Source organism: Dipodomys ordii, unplaced genomic scaffold, assembly GCF_000151885.1.
Source record: "Dipodomys ordii isolate 6190 unplaced genomic scaffold, Dord_2.0 Scaffold1, whole genome shotgun sequence".
Classification (NCBI taxonomy): Eukaryota; Metazoa; Chordata; class Mammalia; order Rodentia; family Heteromyidae; genus Dipodomys; species Dipodomys ordii.
In genome coordinates this window covers 6649403-6675104 of record NW_012267217.1, presented here as the reverse complement: position 1 = coordinate 6675104, position 25702 = coordinate 6649403, and the positions used below count along the sequence as shown (strand labels likewise).

The following is a 25702-nucleotide window of genomic DNA, read 5'->3' as shown; positions in this document are numbered from 1 at the left end:
CCTTCCCCTCCACAAATTATACCGACATCAAATACAGTGAAAGCAGGGGTTATACTGTGGGGGAGGGACATACATAGCAACAAAGAAATAATCTTATAAATGTGTTAGAAACAATTGCATGAAAGAAAAAAACATTGTTTTTTATATGTTGTCCTTGTTTTTCTTTTGTGGGGTTTTTGGTGGTAGTTTTTCTGGTACTGGGATTGAAGGCTTCATTTCATGCAAGCTATACATATGCTCTACCATTGATATATACCTCAGTTTCTCACCCATTTTTTTTGTTCTTGTTGTTTTGTTAAATATTTTTATTGTTATTATAAAGGTTATGTAGAGTTTTCCATGGTTTTAATTGGCCTTTAATTGTTTAATTGTTGTTGTGGTTCTTTACTTTGTCTTCATAACAAGTCTTATTTTTTATTTGGAAGAGTTGGGTTTCTGGGAGAGGGGAATTAGGAGTTTTTTTTAGGGAGTGAAGGTTGTAGTCCTGGTGTTCGAAATTAGGACTTGTTCTTGATAGTCACTGTCCTATTGAACCACATTGCCAGCCCATGGGGGGTTGGGGCGGTTGTTGGGTTTATTTGGTTTTGGTTTTTTGGTTTTTTGTTGTGGGACTTGAACTCAAGGTCTGGACCCTGTCCCTGAGCTTTTTTACTTTTTTTTTTTTTTTTTGGTCGTGGGGCTTGAACTGTGGGCCTGGGCGCTGTCCCTCAGCTCTTCAGCTCAAGGTGAGCGCTCTACCACTTGAGCTACAGCGCCACTTCCGGTTTTCTGGTGGATTATTGGAGATAGGAGTCTCATGGTCTCTCTTGCCCGGGCTGGCTTTGAACAGTGATCCTCAGATCTCAGCCTCCTGAGTAGCTAGGATTACAGGCGTGAGCCACCAGCGCCCGGCTGAGCTTTTTTACTTAAGGCACTCTGACACTTTGAGCCACAGAGCCACTTCCAGTTTTTGAGTGGTTAATTGGAGATGAGTTTCACTGGGACTTTTCTACTCTGGCTGGCTTTGAACCTTAATCCTCAGCTCTCAGCTTCCTCAGTAGGTAGGATTATAGGCATGAGCCACCAGCGGCCAGATAAGTTAATATTTAATGATTATATAGACAATAAACAAGCTAAACATTTAAACAGCTCTTATCTTTGGTCCTAGAATTGTTCCACTAAGTTCAGTTCATCGAAATATTCTCAGTTCAATAACCATGTTCCTTAGGCATCTCAAAACCCACATTAGTCATGGTTACAGTAATACAGGAATGGAAAGCAATGCAGTAGTTAATTCACTAACTCTTTCACCATCATAATGAGAAAATAGCACCTCTTTATGGGGGAAATGTGTTGGGGACAAAGGGAGTCTCAAAAAATGTTTAAGAAGAAAAGACATTTTATCAAAATGATGAACACTAGGCAATTAAATTGTTTTTTTTGGGGGGGGGTCGGGTCGTGGGGCCTGAACTCTGGGCCTGAGCACTGTCCCTCAGTTCTTCAGCTCAAGGCTAGCGCTCTACCACTTGAACCACAGCACCACTTCTGGCATTTTTTTTCTTTATTAGTTTATGTGGTGCTAGGGAATCGAACCCAGGGCCTCATGCTTGCAAGGCAAGCATTCTACCACTGAGCCACCTTCCCAGCCCCTTAGTTTATTTTTTTATTCAGTTAATGTTTTTAGTTTAGCTATAGTAGCTCTTTTATTATTAACTTTTATTCTGGAGTCATTTATACTCATAAATATATAGGTATGTTGACTTTTCTGTGACTTCATAAGCTTTCTTGTTTCATGAACAGCCGTAGAAAATAAAAATATGATTATAGCATGATATGTGTTTACTGAATGCCTAGCTGACATAATATATTTAGTATCTACTTGTTTGAAAGTCCCAAGGTAGTAGTTTACAGGAAAACTAATAAGTAGTTATTTAGTCCATTAAATCTAATGAGAGAAATTAAGAGATGAGGAAGTTGACCTAACAAAGTGATTTAGGTCTTCACATTATTATGGTATATTTTTCTTCTTCTCTTCTGTTTTGATGTCCTCATGATGGACTTCATTACATTATGTGGGTAGGCCAGTTAGTCACACTGAGATTCCTAAAACTATGTGTAAATTTTGTGATAATTTTAACTCACTACAGAATGTAACTAGATCCTGTCACATTATAGTGTTTGCTCTCTCTTTTGTATTTGTTTTTCAGATGTTTTCAGAATGTTGTCATGTCTCCTTTTACCACTTCAACCATTATCCAAACTGTACATTTTTAGAAACATTAATCTTTCTTGTAGCTCAGTCATACCTAACCTGTAATCACGTTGGTTTCTCTTTTCTTCTTTCCCTGTAATTTGTTTTTGTCTTACACTGACACCTAAACCAAGAAATAATCATCCTCACTCACTGGTTTTGTCATACTTCAGAAGAGACTGGCCCTCATCAGCTTAGTTCTTGATGCTTTGTTTTCTATCAGACCTTTAACCGATTTTAGCAAATTAAATTTTATAAGACCTAAAACTCTGATGTTATATACAACTCCATTCAGTAAAGATTCATTATGAATTTAATACTAGGTAATATTCTAAATGTTAGGATTTCATAGATGGATTAAATAAGATTTTCATAATCAAGTAACTTGTATTTTAATTTTACTAGCTACTGTTGTGAACATTTACTTATTTACTCAGCTCATTTTAATCACCTAGAATTCAACATGTTTTTTCTAAAGAGCTCTTGATTCTTTAGGTTAAGATAGAATCATGACATGTTAACTTTTAGAAGTTCTATAAGTGGTTTTGATAGACATCTCTGTCAAGTTCAGGAGTCATCAATCCATTAGAAAGTTTTGTGAATGATACAGTTCTTATATATAATTCTTGAGCCTGGTTCAGAGCACATGTTTATGTAAGTTAAGATTTATAAAGCTTGCTTGTTACTAGAAAGTTAAATCAATGACTTGTATTCCCCATACCTTTTACAGTACTGTATATATACATTAGCTATCATAATTAATTTCTTCTCTTTAAGCTATTTATTATGAAAAATCAGATAAAATGTAATAGCCTCCATCCTGCCATTGTTAATACTTCATACTCCCTTTATAACACATTCTCTGAAAGTGCTTTTCCTAATGACTTTTAGAGTCAGTTCATATATATTCTGATTTATTTCTTTAATGTAGCCAAGTACTCAGATACATATTGAAAGCAGCATGATGTACGGTTTTGAGTGTTATATAGCAATATTTAATCATCTTTGTTCAAAGACTTAATAATAACCTTTGTTCTTCTGAACAAAATTCAAGTTAAATTATAAGTCTTTGTTGTCTTATCACAGAGTAGAAAACACTCTCCATTCGAAAGTATTATCAAATGTTTCGCTCTAATTTTGTTTCAAGCATGCTTTGAGTTTTTTAAGGCAACAAACCCTTTCAATATACTGGTTTCATTTAACTACTTTTATCCTTACATACCTATAGAACCTATTTGTTGCTTTTAACAGAAGGTCAAGTATTACTACATGTTGTTTACCTTATTAATGATCTTACATATTTTATTTGATCATGATATGATAGGTGCATTAAATTATTCCAGTGCATGCTTGAAATTCTTGGAAATCCATGGTACAGTTGTTAACATACTCAGCGTTTTTAACACAGCAGAAAAAAAAAAGAAAAAAAAACTCTCCCACATTTGTTTAAGAATTAGCTTATAAGCCAAAATGACAGATGTAGTATTACAGCTGAGGAGAAATCATCTCAATGGCAGAAACGCTTGGACACATACTCAAACTCCTAAATTCCTTTCTCATGCCCATAGTAATCACTGTGGCAATGCTAACAGTGGTTTATGAGTTTTCCTACCTGCCTGCTTTTCAGTTTAGAAAAGTTCACAGCTGAAATGCAAAGTCCAGAATTATTAGAACTTTGATTCTTTATAACTATATTTTATATATTTTTTAAACTTATAAAATTGTTCTCCAGACTTTCATTGAAAATAATTTTCATTCAGTATTCAGAGATATATGTCAAATTTTTAAACTTATAGGTAACTATAAAGTAATAGAAAATAGTTGGTTGATGAGAGGTTTCAATAGCTTCACAAAAGTAATTTCTTGTGGAGGTAATAGATTCTCCTTTATGTCAGTATGAAAAGAAGTTGAAGGTGCATTCTCTTAACACACAAGATTTGTTCTTGACAGGTTTTCTTTCTTGTTTCAAATGTTTATGTACCAGCCAGGCACTGGTACCTCATACCTGTAATCCTAACTACTCATGATTCTGCGATCTAAGGATTGGGTTCCAAGCCAGCCTGGGTAGAAAAATTCATGAAACTCTTTATCTCCAATTAATAGCAAAAGAAGAAAAAAAAAAAGTCGAATTGGAGATATAGCTCAAGTGATACAGAACCAATCAGCCTTCAGTGAAAAAGCTAAGGGACGGCACCCCAGACCCTAAGTTCAAGCCCCAGCACAGACACAAAATAAAATAAAGTGCTCACATGTATGATATACTATTATGAGTAACGTCTCTCATTACATATAGTAATGTCCCATTTTAGGGTATACTATACACCAAGTTTATGGCTGGGATTATTGCTCAGTGGTAGAACATGTGTTTTAAAAAATTAAGCCTGGACTGGGAAGGTGGCTCAGTGATAGACTGCTTATCTTGTATGCATGAGGCCCTGGGTTTGATTCCTCAGCACCATATAAGCAGAAAAAAGCCAAAAGTGGCATAGTGACTCAAGTGTTAGAGCACTGTCCTGCTGAGGGACAGTGCCCAGGCCCAGAGTTCAGGCCCCACAACCAACCAAAAAAAAAAAAAAGCCCTAGGTTTGATTCTCAGTACTGAGTAATGAAAAATAAAAGTAAAAGATGTGTGTATGTGTACATATATATATTTCAAGTTTTATATGTATAAACACTATACTAGATTAATATGCACTTTAAACAAGAGATTACATTCTGTCTTCCTTGTGAGAATGCCTGTTTCTGGATTCTTAGATCTTTTAAATGATTTAGGATATTAAACAACAAACCAACCCGATGACATAGTAGTAGACATCTCTTCTCAAGATATGTTTTATAAAATATGCATAATAAACATTTTATAGAGAATAATGCAGGTGGGCTGGGAAGGTGGCTCAGTGGTAGAGCACTTGCCTTGCATGCATGAGGCCCTGGGTTCGATTCCTCAGCACCACATAAGCAAAAAGAAAAAAGCCGGAAGTGGCACTGTGGCTCAAGTGATAGAGTGCTAAGCCCATGACCCGACCCCCCCAAAAAAATAAGAGAGAATAATGCAGGTATTAGTATAGTAAAATATGTTGAAGTCATTTTTTTGTTTTTTGTTTTGCTGGTCCTGGGGCTTGAACTCTGGGCCTGGACTATTTCCCTGAGCTTTTTTTTTTTTTTTTTCTCAAGGCTAGCACTCTACCACTTAAACCACAGCATCACTTCCCGATTTTTCTGAGTAGTTTATTGTAGAAAAGAATCTCACAGACTTTCCTGCCCAGGCTGGCCTCAAATAGAGATCCTCAGATATCAGCCTCCTGATTAGCTAGGATTACAGGCATGAACCAACAGTGCCCAGTTTTATGTATAGTCTTAGTATGATAATTGACAGTAACCATTTGGGAGGAAAATTGGGCACTATCAAGGTTTTATATCTTTTGATTCAACAATTATATTTTGTGGTAGAAAGTACATTGGAAGCAATTATAATGATGATCTTGGAAGCTTTTCAAAGTATTTGCAATGCTAAATGTTTATCATTGTAGAATTAATGACGTGAATTGGAATGTATCTATTATATAGCAAATGAAAAGGTGAGGTATACTATTAAGCAATCCCAGAATAGATTAAGGCAATTGGGCAATTGTAGGAGAAATAAACATAGATGATACTTTGACATCTGATTAGAAAATAAAAAGGAAACTGGCATATCATGACTGATACGCATGCCTATTTGGGGAAAAAAACAAACTGGAACAATACAGGAAACACTGATAACTGGTTATAAAAGGATCAATGGGTTTGAAACTGGTGATAAAGAAGTCTGTAATGTTTAATTGTAATGTCTGAAGTGTTTACTATAAGAATGACTTTATTAAATTGCTTAAATAATTGAAAATAAATTTGTAACTACTACCTATTCGGGGAAGAGATGAAAATTTAAATTGTTCCTTATGAACAAAATTGAATTCTCAGCTAGTTAGGTGTATTAGTTTCTACCCTTGTAAGCTCCTATTTTATACAGCTAAGTCCACCAAAGGCTCCCTACCTGGAGATTCAGGTCTATGTTTCAGAGTAGAAAGTGCTTTTACGTATAGAAATTCTGTCATCAACCACTGCTGACTTGCTTGTAGAATTTAGAATTACATTATCTTACTCAAACAAAGAATTTATTAGTCTAACCATGACTATTGCTCCCATGAGTCTTTTAAGCCATGAATTTTCTTTACCACCCATTTCTTTTTATTTCAATAAAGCATTGAAAGCATCTTTCAGTTGTTCTGTTCAGTTAATCTTCCTAATGTTTGACTACTAAAATTTCTTCCCTGTTCCTGTCTCTTCACCTAGCAATTTTTGGTATTCTACATTGAATAAGGATTTTACTTCTTGTACTATTTATATACAGTTGTCCTGCTGTTAAAGAGACAAATGCTGGGGCAGGGAAGGTGGCTCAGTGGTAGAGTACTTGCCTTGCATGCATGAGGCCCTGGGCTCGATTCCTCAGCACCACATAAGCAGAAAAAGCAGGAAGTGGTGCTGTGGCTCAAGTGGTAGAGTGCTAGCCTTGAGCTGAAGATCTGAGAGACAGTGCCCAGGCCCAGGGTTCAGGCCCCACTGCTGACCCAAAAAAAAAAAAAAAGAGAGAGACACATCAACTATTTGTCTTACATCTGTGAAATTTCTTGGTATATGACTTCCTAAAAGGCGCTGGTGGCTAATGCCTGTAATCCTAGCTACTCAGGAGGCTGAGATCTGAGGATCACGGTTCAAAGCCAGCCCAGGCAGGAAAGTCCGTGAAACTCTTATCTCCAATAAAACACCAGAAAACCGGAAGTGGCACTGTGGCACAAGTGGTAGAGTGCTAGCCGTGAACTGAAGAGCTGAGGGACAGAGCCCAGGCCCAGAGTTCAAGCCCCACTACGAACAACAACAACAAAAAACTTCCTGATAAATAAGTAAATAAAAATTTTAAGAAAATTTTAAGAAAAGACTTCCCTTGGTGATGACATCACTGAATATACTGAATATACTACATATGGACCTTAGACTGCTGGCTACCAAATGAGATTAGATAACTGGGTTTGGATAAATGTCCAGTTTTAATGTGGCAGAGGTTAATAGCAAGTAGAATAGGTCTGGTGATATAACTCCATCCTGGATTACTTGACTACCATTGCAAATCCCTGGGTTCAGTCCCCAGCACCACAGTGGTGGGTGGTGGTGGTGGTGGTGGTGGTGGTGGTGGTGGTGGTGATAATGAAAAGACTGCTTGTTAATATTATATAAGCCTGCTGTTTGATGTTTTATCAAATACTTTACTCCAGTAAGTTTAATCATTTCTGACAATCCAGTGTAATTTTGATACATCCTGTAGTTATTTTTGAGAATCACAGGATATGACAAACTATTTGTAGCTGAATTCATTCCAACCTGAGAGTATTTTTTACAGGTCGTTTTAGCTGATTTTCATTTTTTTTTCTTATACTTCCAGTCCCCAAGTGACTATTTCCTTCATGTTAATAGTTCAATTCTAGAACCTTATTATTTTCAAAGTAAATATGGGTGGGTCTTATGAAAACTAAAACCAATCACTTCTATGGCATAAAGGCAAAGGTAGACAAATATCAGGACAAGACACGATGATCATGAGGATAAGTGGAGATGATGATAATACTTCATGGGAAATGTGACCTCTTAAGGTTACTATGTTGAATTAAAATGTCAAACACAAAGTTGTTAATGTGTAGATGATATTGACTTAGTTTAAGTAAACTTGCAAACTAAGAGGATGAAAAGTCTGAGTCAACAAAGTAAAATGTGACAAGTTATATTAGCCAAACGGGTTTGGTGGGAGTTACTGAAACCATCAGGCTGAGCTCTTTATATCATTACTTCCTCGATGATGAACCTACTTTGGTAGCTGTAATGTCTTTCCAACATTTCACAGTTCAATTTAACCTATTAAAGTAATTAAAATTATTACAAAGGCTTAATGATTTAATGCAGATTCATTTACTGTTTAAACAGCATAAGAAAAGAGTAGTCTTTTAAATTACCTTTTGGATTTACAGAAGCATCAATTTTTTTAAACTTAGTATACTCAAATTTCTATAAGACAATATAATCTAGATAGTTATTTGCTTAATTTTTGTTACATTGACCGTATTCTCAATATCTACATGTTGTCTACTATTTAATATTTCAACATTGAGAAAGGAATATTAGTGCTAAAAATAACTCTGGGGTGCCCTGTAGTGAACAAGAACAGGTAGTACTCCCAGCTAAGACTGTGATTTCTTTGTTGGAGTTGGTTATTTCTATGCAGAGTACTCCAGATATTCCAAATGTCTAAAAAGGCAAAAACTGTGACTTAATCTTTACAAGACCAATTATTTTAAGGGTCAGCATCACATTCTAAATGACTTACCAGAATTTATTTTAGTGATGTGATCTATATATGTACTATAGGTTAACATACAGACTTGGTATTAATTTTATGGGATTTTATACATTTGTATTTTGGGGGGGAGGGTCCGGTCGTGGGGCCTGAACTCTGGGCCTGGGTGTTGTCCCTCAGCTCTTCAGCTCAAGGCTAGCGCTCTACCACTTAAGCCACAGTGCCACTTCCGGCTTTTTGCTTATGCGGTGCTGAGGAATCGAACCCAGGGCCTCAGTCATGCAAGGCAAGCACTCTACCGCTGAGCCACCTTCCCAGCCCCTACACTTGTATTTATAGGACAATTTGCCCTAAGTAATGCAGGGATATTTTCATGTCAGTAAGATGTTGAATGAATACATTTTGATCACACAAATTACCAGTCTATAATCAAAAAGTAAGACAGTGATAAGTATTGATAAGAATGTGTAGAAAAGAAAAAGGATGGAAACTGGTGCCTTTTTTCTTTGCTTTTGTTGGTTAATTGGAGATAAGAGTCTCAGACTTTGCTGCCTTGGCTGACTTTGAATTGCAATCCTTAGATCTCAGTCTCTTAAGTAGATAGGATTATAGGCCTGAGCCCTCACCCTGCTAGGTCTCTCTTCTTTGTTTCCTTTGAACCTAGATTACACTATTGATGTACTTACTCTATTGAATTTTCATGTATTTTCTTGTCTTCCTCAGAAAATTAAGTTCTTTAAGAAGACAAAAGCAAACATTTTTGTAAAATATGCTTATTGCCTCTCATAATGAATAGTTAAATAAATTCTTAAATAAGTGAATTTCACAGTGTATCTAGTATTGTACTGGACTCATTAATGCTCCTGAAAAGATATAATTTATCTGAGTTTTACTTTCTGTTAGAATGCTGTCAACATGAAGTATTTTCAAGTGGTAATGTCATTATTAGTTATTCCTATGGAATGAAGAGAATGTTCCTTATTATAATCTATTATTTGTACTTCTATGTTTCTCTTCACAATTTATACATTAAGTTTTCTTGAATCTAATCTGATATACTTACTAACTTAAAAATGAAGAATTTGTCCAGGCACCGGTGGCTCACACCTGTAATCCTAGCTACGCAGGAGGCTGAGATCTGAGGATTGCAGTTCAAACCAGCCCGGGCAGGAAAGACCGTGAGACTTATCTCCAATAAACCACTAGAAAACTGGAAGTGGTGCTGTAGCTCAAGTGGTAGAGCGCTGGCCTTGAGCTGAAGAGCTGAGGGACAACGCTCAGGCCCAGAGTTCAATCCCTATGACTGACAAAAAAAGAAGAAGAAGAAGAAGAAGAGTATATTTTGTAGCATTTATTTAGACTAAAATGAAAATAAGTCTGAAAACAAGGCCATAAATTTTTAAAAGCCTATGAAAAGTAGAAATCAAATCACTTTAGGCAGAATCACTGGAACTTGCTGTTATTATTTTTGTGTCTTACTAAAAGAATAGTAATAATGATAGGCAGCAATTATTTTTGTATGAAAGGAATTTATGGTTAGAATGAGGAAGTTAATTAGTATGCTATAGTAGCTGGACTTATTTATTGTCATACATATGCCTTTCAAGTTATTTTTAAAAGCTTTCCTGGATAAATATAAATTGTTAACAATAATATGAAGATATAGAAGATATGGAAAAGGTAGAAATAAGATTTATATTTATATAAATCATCATGACCACTTTCTTTAGAAGCTTATAACCATTTTATTTTTTTCAGGTTCAGAGAACTACAAATTAGTACAGAAACTAAAGTAGCAGAATTTCTCCATCAAAGTAAATTAAAGTCTTTTGAAAGTGAACGTATTCAACTTTTGCAAGAGGAAACTGCAAGAAATCTCACACAGTGTCAGTTGGAATGTGAAAAATATCAGAAAAAATTGGAGGTATTTATTCATACTTTTCTTTTGACATTAATATAATATGTACAAAGTTTATATAGAGCTGTTTCACAAAAAATAACAATATGGATTTCAGGAGACTGTATACCAAAAATAGACTGGAATTGTTAGAAAACAAAATTGTGGAAAGATCTCATTCACAGTAGCAACCAAAAATAGACATCTATTTTGGAATACTTTTTAAGAACGGTGTAATGTATCTGAGTAAATTATAGAACCACAGTGACATATAGAAGAACAAAACCATCTTTCTGGAGTAATCATATTTCACTAGTATATATTTTCCAGTTTTTTATCACAAACTATTATGCTCATTTCCAATCCAAAAAAAAAAAAAAAAACTTTGGCGGGTATTGGTGGCTCACATCTGTAATCCTAGCTACTAAGGAGTTGAGATCTGAGAATCAGCCAGCTCCGGCAGGAAGGCAGGAAAGTCCGTGAGTCTCTTATCTCCAATTAACCACAAGAAAACCAGAAGTGATGCAGTGGCTCAGAGGTAGAGTGATCTCCTGAGCTGTCTAATTTCTTTCTTTCTTTCTTTCTTTCTTTCTTTCTTTCTTTCTTTCTTTCTTTCTTTCTTTCTTTTTTTTTGATCAGGTCTGGGGCTTGAACCCTGGTCCTGGGTGCTGTCCCTCAGCTTTTCAGCTCAAGGAGAGTGCTCTACCACTTGAGCCACAGCTCCACTTACAGTGTGTACACACACACACACCATAATTTTTTTTTTTGCCAGTCCTGGGGTTTGAACTCAGCTTCTTTTTGCTCAAGCCTAGCTCTACCATTTGAGCCACAGAGCCATTTCTGCCTTTTTCTGTTTGTGGTTCTGAGGAATGGAACCCAGGGCTTCATGCATGCTAGGCAAGCACTCTGCCACTAAACCACATTCCCAGCCTCAACACTATAATCAGTTCTTGTAAGTAAACTTTCTAGGAGTGACTCCATGTCTTTTGCATCTCTTTTAGACATTTGTTTAATCCTAATCTTTTCTTTTTATAAAGGCATTTTCTGAACTGCCCCAAGCAATACAGTTAACCTTTCTTTTTTTTTTTTTTTCTTGGTGTTGGTGGTAGGGCTTATTAAACTCAGGGCATGACCACTGTCCCTGAGCTCTTTAGGCTAGCACTCTGCTGCTTTGAGCCACAGCACCACTTCTAGTTTTCTGTTAGTCTTGGAGAGAAGAGTCTCACAGACTTTTTTGTACAGACTGGCTTTGAACCACAATCTTCAGATATCAATCTCCTGAGCAGATAGGATTACAGGCATGAGCCACTAGTGCTCAACACACTTTTAACATAACTAGATGTTTTAAATTGGCCACTGTTTAGAAAACTAAAAACTGTTGAAACCATGGAAAACATAGATTTTTAAAGCTTTGATAGAAAACTGAAGTAATCACTAATGAATTTATAGTTTTTACACATCATTTTGTAAACCTTTCTCTAATAGCTATGATTGCCTATCATTTATTATGGGTGAGGTTTTTTATTTTTAATTCTTGGCCGAAAAAAAAAGCTAACCGTATTTCTGAGATTTAAGTTTATTTATTCCTGAACTAATATAAGGATTAGGTAGTTCATATAAGCATATGAAAACAACTGAATTGGGCTGGGAATGTGTTTTAGGGGTAGAGTGCTTAACTAGCATTCATGAAGCCCTGGGTTCAGTTCCTCAGTACCACATAAACAGAAAAAGCCAGAAGTGGTGCTGTGACTCAAGTAGTAGAGTGCTAGCCTTGAGCAAAAGTTGCTCAGTGACAGAGTTCAGGCCCCAGGACTAGCAAAAATTAAAAAATAAATAAATAAATAAAAACTGAATTGCCAGTGGCTTACCCCTGTGATCTCAGCTATTCAGCTGAAATCTGATGATTACAGTTCAATGTCAGTCCAATCCTAAAAGCCTGGGAGATTCTTACCTCCAGCTAACCATCAAAAAACATCAGAAGTGGCAGTGTGAGCTCAAGTGTTAGAGAACCAGCCTTGAGTGAAGAAAACAAGACCTCAAAACCCTGAGTTTAGCTAGGTGCAAGTGGCTCATGCCTGTAATCCTAGCTACTACAAGTCTGAGATCTGAAGATCATGATTCAAAGCCAGCCTGGGCAGGAAAGTCCATAAGACTCTTATCTTCAGTTAACCACCAGAAAACCAGAAGTGGTACTGTGGCTCAAGTTGTAGAGTGCTCGCCTTGAGCTGAGGAGCTGAGGGATAGCACCTAGGCCCAGAGTTCAAGCCCCACAACCAACAACAACAACAACAAAAACCCTGAATTCAAGTCACAGTACTACCACACACACCCCCAAAAAAGGAAAAAAGATTAAATTATTTGCCATAAAAATAGATTTTATTTCTTCTGTAGCCATCTCAGTTGAGCTATTTCTCTTAATATTTAAATAGTTAAAAAAAGAAAAAGCCTAAATATTTTTGTACCATGCGAGTTATTTTTTTCAATACTGTGAACCTATTTAATTCTTAAATCTGTCAACTATTCTAATTCTCTTATTCCCTATTAGGTTTTAACTAAAGAATTTTATAGTCTCCAAGCCTCTTCTGAAAAACGCATTATTGAACTTCAAGCACAGAACTCTGAACATGAGGCAAGGCTAGACATTTATGAGAAATTGGAAAAAGAACTTGATGAAATAATAATGCAAACTGCAGAAAGTAAGTGTGTCTGTCCCCTCATTCCCACCCCATTCTTGTTCCTTTCAGCTGCTTTCTGCCTCCTGTCCCTTTAATATGCACATGCAGCCTTTCTTCTGTTACCAGAAGAAACCTGGCATCATTTTTAAAACCAAATTGATATATCATTCCTTGAAATATAACTGATGGCCATTTTAAAGCAATATTCTCTATTTTAAATATTAGTTCATGTAAGTTTCAGTAGTTGGAAAGAAAAAGAAGTTAGACATAATAATTTTATCTCTGTATTTAGTTCACCCATACTACAGTTATTAAGTATTTTCATCTCTCAATTACTACGGATATGGAGTTAACGCAAAAAAAAAAATGTTTGCCTCGTGGAAGTTCATAGTCTATGCTATTGGGAGAAGCAAACATAAGAACAAACCACATAGCCTGATAGGCACTAGAGATCATACATTAATTACATCATGATATTTCAGTATGGTATTTCAGTATGTCTTTAACAACAAATTCATTGGATATACTGTGTTATAATCTTCAGTTCTATATTTTTTCACACTTTTAATATGCTGCATTCCTGAATTATCTTTAATTTTAAAGAATATTTTAAATTAATAGTTCACTGTTAGATTTATAATTATCTTTAAAAAGCAGAAATAATTGGCATTGTATAAAAGGAAGTTTAAACTTAAATTTGAATATAATAAAGCTTCTAATTATTCAGGGCACATTCACGTGCAAGTATTATATTTTGAAAAGGAAAGGCCTCACTTCATTTCTATCATCATCTTTCTTTCCATTTCTATGGTCATTATCTGAGAAATGTACTAGATTGCAAATTCATCTAGTGTCTTTACTGAAATCAAAGTAATCTTCATGAAAATAGATTTGATCATGCCATATGCCAGCTTTAATGCTTCTCTGTTTTCTTTAGAACAGCATAAAGTAACGGGCATCATATGCATGTTATAATCCCAAGCACTTTAGAGATGGAAGCAGGATTACAAATTGAGGTTGTTCTGGGCTACATAGCAAGACCCAGCATAAATATGGGACTTTTTACAATTAGATACTCATTTATCTTTGTAGTTTTCATAGTGTGCTATTTTCTTTCATATATTATGAACGTTTCATACTCTTATAACTCCATAACTTTGCATATGTCTCTTGGTTTAAACAATAGGGCAACAATTATATCAAGTAATAGAAGAGACCTTAGTCTAATAAAGGACAGCTACAGGAAACATACAACTAACATGATGATTTGTAAAATATTTTCATGGTATGATAAACATTATAGTTGAGCTCCTATACAGTGAAATAAGGAAAGAAAGAAGAAATAAAAGATACAAAGATAAGGGTTGAGCTATATAGCTAAGCTGTAGAGCATTTGCCAAGAAAATCCTCAGCACCAAAAAGGGGGTGGGGGGCAGGGAGAAGGAGGTTGCACCTGGACTAAGGCATACGGCAGCCTGTGGAAGCTGGAAAAGGAAAAGAAACTATTGTCCCTTAGAATATCCAGTCTGAATTAGCCCTGTCAGCCATGACTTTAAACTCTGAGACTAGGCTCTGACCTCTGGAACCTATAAGGTAATAAATTTGTATTGTTTTAAGCTGCAATCTAGTGTTCTGTTATAACAGCAATAGGCAGCTAATAAACCAAGAACTAATATAACTCAATAAGAAAAAGAAAATAATTCGATTTCAAATGTAGACTGGGAAGTTTGAAAAAAACATTTCACAAAGATATATGACTAGCTAATAAGCAAAACAAAAATACTTCACTATTACTTAAGAATCAAGTTCAGATCGAATCCCAGAAAGATACCATTATATACATGCCAGAATGGCTCAACTATAAAATGTTGGTTAGAATATGGAACAATTAACAGATTTTATAAAAATAACCAAACAACCTACCCAGTGACTAGGCCATATAAAGACATGAAGAATGTGTACCAAAAACATTTCTAGTAGAATATTTATAGGAGCTTTCTTCACAATAGTAGAAAACTGGTAACACCTCAAGTGTCTCTCACAGGAAAATTGTTAAACCATTAGATACTCATGTGATAGAACAGTACTCAATAAAAAAGACTAACTGATTTGTTCATTAACATGAAGTAATCTGAAAATTATATAAATCTAAGACTTTGCTTCTTGGAAAGGAAAACACTATATATAAAGTTACAGAGAAGATATACTTATTTACAGTGGAGAAAATTCATATTGTCAGACTTTATGGATTGTTTACTCAAAGAATTAACTGCAAAACACACATGAAGGGCATTCTGGCATTTTGACTAATTTGTGCATCCTGATACGATTTGTGTTGCACAAATATATAATTCAAAATTTATACATTTGAAACCCTTTGAATGACAGGTTTAAGATTTGTACCTTTTGCAATATGTAAATATTTTGAAAAAAACCTAGGGAATATGGAATTATAACAGAAAGTTGCATATGAAACTGTTGTGAGTAAAGTGTATTACTTACTTTGAAATTTATCAAGAAGTAATATACGCTTATATGAAACTTTTTTTGTATCATTTGACTTTTTTTTTTTTGGTCAGTTGTGGGGCCTGAACTCTGGGCCTGGGCACTGTCCCTCAGCTCTTCAGCTCAAGGCTAGCACTCTACCATTTGAGCCACAGCGCCACTTCCGGCTCTTTCTACCACTGACTTGACTTTATTATTTCCCAGTCCCTTGACTTTATTATTTCTTTTCTGTTACTTTGATGTCCCTTTTTCTCCCTATGTCTACCACTGTTTAACTGTACAAGATATTCCCCAGGTTTTTTTTCTCTTATCCCATTCAATTCTCACCTGCCTACTTCCTGATTCCTTTCCCCATTTTGTCGGCTACCTTTAAGTTATTGATTCCCATGATTTTTTGTGGAGCTCCTATGGTCACTGAAGATTTCAGATTATTTGCAATTCTTCCTTGAGTTCTACTTTGAACCTTACTAATTTGACTATATTCTTATCTTTTAATAACTGCTAAAGTTTTATATGATCACTCAAAACTAGCTTTTATCAATCATATTTCTCCCTTTTTCTCCACTGTCACACCTACTCAGTCATCTAGGACCCAGGTTCTTTTCTACATTGCTATTTGTCTATTTTACAACTGGAATATTACTACAACTTGTTAGGAAGTCTCTATGAGACTAGTCTTAAGTCATTCCTTTAACTGTTATTGGAAATTTTTCTGTAATATCACATCAACAACAAAAAACCATTGTTTATGTCCCCTTTTTATATTAATTTCTTCTTGTCTGAAGAATTAAATCCAACTCCTTAGCATAGCTTTCCAGTGGTGGTAGAACTGAGTCCAGCTGCTTTTCTCGGTGTAAAAGTTCACATGCTTCCCAAGACTTTGCCTGTATAACAGATGCAGTTTGTCTTGAGCCTTTTCTCTGACTATCAATGTTCCCATACTCTTATTAAGGGCAATAGTGGCACTCAGTTATAAATTATACCTGAGGCTCTCTAATTATACCTTAGAAGCTCTGTACCCTTTTAGGACATACTGTTCAGATCCCTTCAGTAGGTCCTATGTTTTTTTTAGTACAATATCTCTGTTATTAGAGCCCAGCTAGAATAATTACTCATGGAATATTCATCCATTAACCCACAAATTTTATTGTTGTTGTTGTTGGTGGTGGTGGTGGTCGTCGTGGGGCTTGAATTCTGGGCTTGGGCACTGTCCCTGTGCTCTTCAGCTCAAGGCGAGCACTCTACCTCTTGAGCCACAGCGCCACTTCCAGTTTTCTAATGGTTTATTGGAGATAAGATATGTCTCACAGACTTTCCTGCCTGGGCTGGCTTTGAACCCGTGATCCTCAGATCTCAGCCTCCTGAGTAGCTAGGATTACAGGCATGAGCCATCGGCGCCCGGCTTAATCCACGAATTATTAACCTGAGTATTAAATCCAAATTTAGTGTGTTCATCAGCTGATCAATTTAGCTGATTTGAACCAAATTATTTACCTCTTTCTCTTCTAACTAAAAAGCTATTTAAGAGAGACAAGATTAAGCTACATATCTGAATGCTAGCTCTAGTGCTGATAGAATAGAATTGAAAATCATTCTGGATCTATAATTATCCTGGATCTAGAATTCCCTGGTAACAGTATTGGCAATGATGAATATTAACTCTTTTGCATGTTTTTTCCTGCTAGTGATATGTCAAAAGATGATCCATGGAAAAGAGAGGACAAAATTAAAGGAAGAAGTTGAAAATTTTTTAAATCTTTACTACAAAAGGATCAATCAGCAATTATATGTATAATAACCTAATGAACATGCTAATTGTCAGGTTTCACTTAAGTATGTAAAATATTTGACTTTCTTTTAAATATGAAATACTGAATGGATATTACTCACTTTTAACATTAAAACAAAGACTGCTGAGAGATTAAATTTTATAGCTCATTATTTTAATTCAAACTAGTAAAACTTTATTTTTATTACCTTTGATATAATTATTTTAATACCAATTTGCAGAAGAGTGTCATTGCATGTGTTTAGCCATAAGATGTTAATCTTTTAAATTTCTTTTTAGAAAATGTCATTATATTAACAGAATTTAAGGTGAATTCTTTTCCCTGAATTTTTTTACAGTTAAAACCTTCAATCCATCCATAAATATTCAAGACCTGTACTTTTTCTTCAAAATAGACTACTTGACAGTATATAATTTCATTATTGCAAATTAAAATACCTGTTGTTTTTCTGATAAAATAATGAGTATTTTCTTAATGAAAAAGTCATTTCTAGCTGAGTGCAGTGGCTAACACTTATATTATCAGCTACTCAGGATGTGGAGATCAAGAGGATCATGGTTCAAGGCCAGCACAGGGAAAAAGTTAGTACTCCCCATATCAAGAAAAATGATGGGGGCTGGGAAGGTGGCTCAGTGGTAGAGCACTGCCTTGCATGCATGAGGCCCTGGGTTCAATTCCGCAGCACCACATAATCAGAAAAAAGAAAAGCCGGAAATGGCACTCTGGCTCAAGTGGTAGAGTGCTAGGCTTGAGCTGAAGAGCTGAGGGACAGCACCCAGGCCCAGAGTTCAGGCCCACGACCGGACACTCCCCCCCCCCGAAAAAAAAACGAAGAAAAATGATGGTTGTAGGGCTGAGAATGTGACCTAGTAGAAGAGTGCTGAAGAGTGCTTGCCCAGCATGCATAAGGCTCTCAGTTTGATTCCTCAGTACCACATAAACAGGAAAAGCTGGTAATGGCACTGTGCTTAAGTGGTAGAGGGCTATCCTTGAGCCAAAGAAACTCAGGGACAGTGCTGAGGCCTGAGTTCAAGCCCCAGGACTGTCAAAAAAAAAAAAAGTTGTGGCAGTATATCCCAGGTGGTATACAGTAGCCATAAATAGGAAGATTGTAATCAAAGGTCAGCTTAGCACAAAGCATGAGACCCTGTTTAAAAAAAAAAAAAGCTAAAGCAGAAAAGGTAAGGAAACATGAGTCAAGTGGTACAGCCTCTCAGTGTAAGCCTCTCTACCAAAAATAAGTCATTTCTTTTATAAAAAATTGATATTGTAATCAATTATAGTATTTTATTTTATTTTGGGGGGGTTCCGGTCGTGGGGCCTGAACTCTGGGCCTGGGAGCTGTCCCTCAACTCTTCAGCTCAAGGCTAGCCCTCTACCACTTGAGCCACAGTGCCACTTTCAGCTTTTTTCTTTTTGCTTATGTAGTGCTGAGGAATCGAACCCAGGGCCTCATGCATTCAAGGCAAGTGCTCTACCACTGAGCCACCTTCCCAGCCCCATCTGTTATAATATGTTATTAAATAAATTTCATGTAAAAGCCCTTTGAATCCTAAGCTCATCAGTGATATCATACTTTATAATAAGAAAATTTAACATGCCATATGATATAATCCCTTAATAGCTTCTAAAAATAATTTTTTAAATCAAAATAGTATCAACCTCTAGTGGCTTATGCCTAAGATTATAACTACTCAAGAGGCTGAGAACTAGAGGATCCTGATTTGATCTACTCTGAGCAAAAGACTCTGCAATACTTCATCTCCAATTACCCAGCAAAATGTTGGGCTGGAGGTATGCCTCAAGTACAGCACTAGGCTATAAGCAAGAAAGCTGATTCCCAACCCAGCACATATACAAATACATACAGAGAGTGAGCTGAAGGCCAACCAAGTGGACAAGACAAGCAAGCACAAAGCACTAAATTCAAACTCTGGTACTACAAAAAAAAAATAATAATAATCAACAAAAGAAAATCTCTTAGTATACTTCAAAGCTTCTACTTATTTCTACCATATTTTCAAGGGAAAAAAGTTATTTCACATTATGTATTTAAATATTTTTCAGTTGAAAATGAAGAAGAGGCTGAAAGGATTCTTTATGCCTACGGCTATGGTGCTAATGTTCCTACAACAGCTAGAAGACGACTAAAGCAAAGGTAAAATCAATATTTATCCTATATACCTAATTAGGCTAAATGTAAGCACATTTTAATAATGTGCTGAGTCACATGACAAAAATACTTTATTCTTGGTATGTATAAATATTAACTTGCTCACAAAATAAAGCAGTAATCATGCATCTCATGTCTAAATTAGTGGGGTTTTTTAATGATAGAATAGAGATATACATAAGAATTCTCATAAATTCAGATTCAGTGATAAAGATGCCATTTTATTTCATTTTAATATTTATTTCAGATGAATATAAATGTTAATTAGCCTCACTCTTTGCTCTTCTCTTTTTACTTCTTAGGTTCTTTAATGTATCCCAGAGAGAGAGAGGTACAAGTAATATAAGTAACATATGTCTTATATTTAAAATAAAAGATTGGTAGGATGTGGTAACATACTTGTAACCCCAGAACTAGGAAGGCTGACAGGAGAATAGAAAGTTTGAGAATTGAATGAGATTAACATGTTCTGGACATATTTCTAGTAAGAAAAGTTTTAGCTTACCTCTGATAAGTTCTGCAGAAACTTTCAAGTGATGGCTCAGAGATAAAATATCTTTAAGCCTGTCTTTAAGTGGCACAGGATGTTGAACTTATAAGATGATGCTTAGAAATTATGTCTCTTACAGATTAAATAACTGCCAAGTTGGCCAAGGATAGAAAGGACCAATTTTTAACTGAATTGTTTAATTCTGCCTGGTAAAGACCAGCTATTTCTTAATTGTGTATTATTTGATAATTTTGTTGAAGTCTTATGCCTTTCCTGGACTATTAAAAAGCCACTATGACTGACCTAGGATATTTTGTAAAATTTTTTATTTGTTTTTTATTTTTTTGCCCAGCATGGGACTTTAATGTTGAGCCTGGGCTCTGTCCCTGACCTTCTTCAGCTCAAGGCTAGCTAGCGCTCTACCACTTGAGGCACAGTACCACTTCCGGTTTTCTGGTGGTTCATTGGAGATAAGAGTCTCATGGATGTTCCTGCCACAGCTGGCTTTGAATCATGATCCTCATATCTCAGCCTCCTGAGTAGCTAGGGTTACAGACATGAGCCACCAGTGCCTGGCTTATTTTGTTATTTTTTATGTGTATCTCTGTTTTGGCTTCCAATGTTGAGTGAGGAAAAATGGAAACAGCTTCATGGCTAAGAGACCTGTATCAGTGGAAATGGTAGGTAAAATTCTCAAAATTGAAAGCTAAAGGAAAAATTCCATTATCTTATTATTTTAACATCTGAATCCTTTGGAAAGAACTCTTGTGAAGTTGGGTACCAATGACTCACGCCTGCAATCCTAGCTACTCAGGAGGCTGATATTGGAGGATCACGGTTCAAAGCCAGCCCAGACAAGAAAGTTTTTGAGACTTTTGTCTTTAGTTAGCTACCCAAAAAGCCAGAAGTGGATCTGTGGCTCAAGTGATAAAGCCCTAGCCTTGAGCACAAAAGCTCAGCAACAGTGGCCAGGACTAGCATAAAAATCAATCAATCAATAGAATCATCCTGGAAGAATTTTGCTATTATAAGCTTCCTTTCTTTTTCACCCCAAGGTTGTGGTCCTCTGTGATGGAAAGGCACTGCTGTTATTACACCTTAATTGTTCTTAAGGAATTCCAAAAAAGTAAAGTTGGCTTCTTGATATCCAAAAATTTAAAGAGCCACAACTGATTCATAATCCAAAAAAATCTTAAATATCCAAATATTTCTGAAGATTCTATCACTGAGCTAGCTAACTATGTGCCTTGAACAAGTGCCTAATGGGCGTGCTATTAATACCTCTGCCAGCTGTGCCAGGCATTCTTCTCATGGTGAGCCAGAGGGTTATTTTGAGGAAGTGCTTCTCAGGTCATCTAAACTGAGGGAAGGGAACATAAGTGTCGCCAGCCAAAGAGGATATTTATGCATGCCCACACCCATTCATTCAACAGCTTTTATTGAGTGCCTACTATATGCATAAAATTGACAGAAGATTCCAGTTTAGTGCCTGATGCATTTCTAAAGTATGAGATGTCCACATTTGATATATTTGTTTTTGTGTGTCTGTGTGGTTTGTTTTGTTTTTTGGGGTTTTTGTTTTTGTTTTTATGCTAGTTCTATACTTGAACTCAAGGCCTGGACACTGTCCCTGAGCTTCTTTTGCTAAGGGCTAGCACTCTACCGCTTGAGCCACAGCACCACTTCTGGCTTTTTCTGGTTATGTGGTACTGAGGAATCAAACTCAGGGCTTCATACATGATAGGCAAGCACTCTACCACTAAGCCAAATCCTGTCCCACATTTGATTTTTTAAGAACTATTTGTAAAGAACACAGTGGCTTTGTGTTCTCTTTAATTTATATAAGGACAAAAGCAATACAGTCTTTGGGTAAATCTGTACTCAGTCTTTCACATTCAAAATTAAAGCAAGGCAAATTCAAAGTGAATTATGACTCAAACAAGTGAAGAATTTTTCATAATGAAGTTTTTATTACTTATATGAAAATAAATTAAAATTTCAAAGGAATTTAAACTGGATTTAAAAATCTCATATGTGCCATAACCTAAATTAAATACTTTAAAGTAGAGCCGGACACCAGTGGCTCACATCTGTAATCCTATCTACTCAGGAGGCTGAGATCTGAGTATCATGGTTCAAAGCCAGCCCCAGCAAAAAAGTCCCTGTGAGACTCTTATCTCCAAGTAACCACTCAAAAACCAGAAGTGGCACCCTGGTACAAGTCATAGAGCACTAACCTTGAACATAGTGAATGAAGCTCAGAGGCAGCGCCCAGGCCCTGGGTTCAAGGTCTACAATTGACAAAAATAAATAAATAAAAGTAATAATTAGAGGAAAGTTTCTGATTTAAATGATGTTTAATAAGGGAAAATGCTGCTAAGCCCACCATCCAAAATTACCATTAATAAATATATGTATATATTTTTCTTCTATATTCTGGATAGCATGTTAATTTAGGAGTTAAATTTTTTTCATCTCAATATTCTATCATAATTTTTGGGGGGGGGGGTCTGTTCATGGGGCCTGAACTCTGGGCCTGGGCGCTGTCCCTAAGCTCTTCAGCTCAAGGCTAGCGCTCTACCACTTGAGTCACCTCCAGCTTTTTTTTTCTTTTTTGCTTATATGGTGCTGAGGAATCGAACCCAGGGCCTCATGCATGCAAGGCAAGCGCTCTACCACTGAGCCACCTTCCTAGCTCTATCATAAATATTTTTAAAAGATCGTTCTTGGGATTTGTTTTTTGTTTTTTGTGGGTTTTTGTGCTGGTCCTAGGGCTTGAATTCCGGGCCTAGGCTCTGTCCCTGAGCTTCTTTTTGCTAAAGTCTAGCTCTCTACTTCTTGATCCACAGTTCCACTTCTGGATTTTTTGGTATTTATTGAAGATAAGAGACTCACAGTCCATTCTGTCCAAGCTGACTTCGAAGTGCAATAATCAGATCTTAGCCTCCTGAGTCACAGACATGGCAAAAATGATCATTCAAAACTCAAAACTTTAATATTTAGGACTTCTGGTTTTTGAGTGCAATATTGCTATTATTAAATTGGATAGCCAATGAAAACTTTTATTGGTTGTCTTTTTCTATCCAAGTAATATTATGAAACTGAAGTGAAAAAATGGACATGAAGGTTACTGTATGTACCTGAAATAGATTAGATGTTCATTTAATACTAGCCGTTTATGCAAAGTAGTATGTTGTTGTATTGAATAGTTAGTTTAGAGGAAAATCCAGGGTTCGAAGATCTCACTAAGCAGAACTTGACTACTTATTTAAAACAATTTTGAAATACATGAAGCATGCTTATAAAACTAGTTTTTAGAATTTTCTTCTTTGATACCAGTTTTTAATGCCAGTCTTCTATAAAGTAATAGCATAAAATCTCACCCCCCCCAAATTTCTATGAAACATACTATAAAGTTTCATTAAAGTATAAACAGTAGTTAATTATTGTGTTAAACTCTTTCTGGGACACAATTGTTAGGACTTATACAACTAAAGTAGATTAAAACAAAATGTGCTATTCTTGACCTAACTATACTTAAAAATCTGAAGTAATGTTTTTGTTTCAGTAGTGGTTCTTTTGAAAATAGCAAACAAGATTTTCTGGTTATGTGTTTGGGTTGTGCTGCCACATTAAATGGGTGACACCCAGTTACTAACGTGGTCTTAGTGTGTGCCCTGTTTTGGCTGATCCGAATGCTGGGAAACGTTTTTGAAAGGTTTTAAACCTTTTCAGAATGTAAAGTTTGCTGTATATACGGACCTTTTGCTGTCATATATACCTAGCTACATGAAAAATTCACTGGGTGGAGTGAGCTTTATAGTAAAAGAAGAAATTAATCAAGGAAACTAGCTGCAGTTTGTTTAGCATCTGGGAATTTTTCTCTTAGTTCTCACATGTATGAGTTCTCATTTTTATCCTTGAGGAAGTTATATTTTCTCATTTGGATTGATATTAAAAATAGCCCTTTAAAAAATACTGCCATTCCATTCATGATCATTTGAAAGTGTGAATCTACTTTTAAAAAACATAAGGTATCATATAACTGCAGCAAATCAATTACTGCATAGTCCCTAGTCATTTCCAATGCAGCTTTCTAAAAACTACTTCCCATGTGCCCTTTTCTTAATTAAAAGTAATCTAATAGAGCAAAGCTTCAATGTGCTCAAATTGAGAAAGATCAAAAAGGCAAATGTTTCTAATGTAACTAATTAGTATATGTCACATGAACTGCTCTGTTTCGAATTTTGAGAACCATTCTAATACCGAGGAAGTCAGAGAGGATCATCACTCCTCTGTGTATTTTGATATCACAGACATAAATAAAGCTCCAACATGCTTACATTGGTTGGATTAATATATATATAAGATTGTAGGTAGTAATGGAAACACTGAATACAATTAATAGATCTAACAGAAAGAAACATTATTTAGAAGTCAAAAAAGGCTAAGAAGTAATCTTTTGGGGGAATTCATTCTACTTAAAGGTTTGTTTAATTAAAACTTGCAGCTAGGGGCTGGGAAGGTGGCTCAGTGGTAGAGTGCTTGCTTTGCATGCATGAGGCCCTAGGTTCTATTCCTCAGCACCACATAAGCAGAAAAACTGGAAGTGGGGCTGAGGCTCAAGTGGTACAGCTCTAGCCTTCAGCTGAAGAGTTGAGGGACAGAACCCAGGCCCAGAGTTCAGACCCCACAAATGACAAAAAGAAAAAAAACTTTCAGCTATTCCCATTTGCTCTTAGTTTCTAGTACCTGCCAAACTTAATCTTGACATAAATTTAAAAAATCACATAATTACAAATAAATATTGTATGTTTACCTACTTTAGTATCTCAACAGACGTTTTGAAAAACAAAAACATTGCTTTCTTGAAAAGTTCAGTTCTTCACCAGATTAATCAGTTAGTGCTCATTCTTCATTGTGTCCTTCCTTAGCCATATTTTTATTTGCCTATCTTCCTTAGTCAATCATTAGCTCCTCCAAGTACAAAGTGTATTTTTCTTCTCATATATTCTTTTTTGTAACTGTTTATATTCATCATAGGAAACATTGCTAGATCGAGGGGTAAATGGCTCATGTATATAATCTTAGTTTTATCGGAAGGCTAAGAACAATAGGATAGTGATTTGAGGCCAGCCTGGGCAGTAAAGTCCAACAGTCTTGATCTCCACCAAGTGAAGCTGGACGTGGTAACATATGACTGCCATCCCAGCAAGGACAGAAACCTAAAGTTAGGCAGCAGACCAAGGCTCAGGCCTGCACCCAGTGGGAACCAGGACCCACTTCTAAAAATAACCAGAAGAAACACAGCACAGCTAGAGCTGGGCTTATGTCTATAATCCTAGCTGCTTAGGAGGTTCAGATCTGAGGACTGCAGTTTGAAGCCAGCCCAGGCAGGAAAATCCGTGAGACTCTTATCTCCAATTAAGCACAAAAAAGCCAGAAATAGAGCTGTGTCTCAAGTGGTAGAGCTCTAGTCTTGAACAAAAAGGACAGTGGCAGCTCCTGGCCCCAGGATTTTCTCTCTCTCTCTCTCTCTCTCTCTCTCTCTCTCTCTCTC

The 25702-nt window shown here is 36.0% G+C and overlaps 1 protein-coding gene across 1 annotated transcript in view; it reads left to right on the top strand.

Annotated features, from left to right (window-relative positions):
- Pibf1 (progesterone immunomodulatory binding factor 1) overlaps positions 1 to 25702 on the top strand; it is a 139748-nt gene that overhangs the window by 59137 nt on the left and 54909 nt on the right. The window contains exons 11-13 of the mRNA XM_013011846.1: positions 10371 to 10536; positions 13055 to 13205; positions 19547 to 19637. Of these exons, the coding sequence (XP_012867300.1) occupies positions 10371 to 10536; positions 13055 to 13205; positions 19547 to 19637 (408 nt within the window). The remainder of the gene's footprint in view (positions 1 to 10370; positions 10537 to 13054; positions 13206 to 19546; positions 19638 to 25702) is intronic.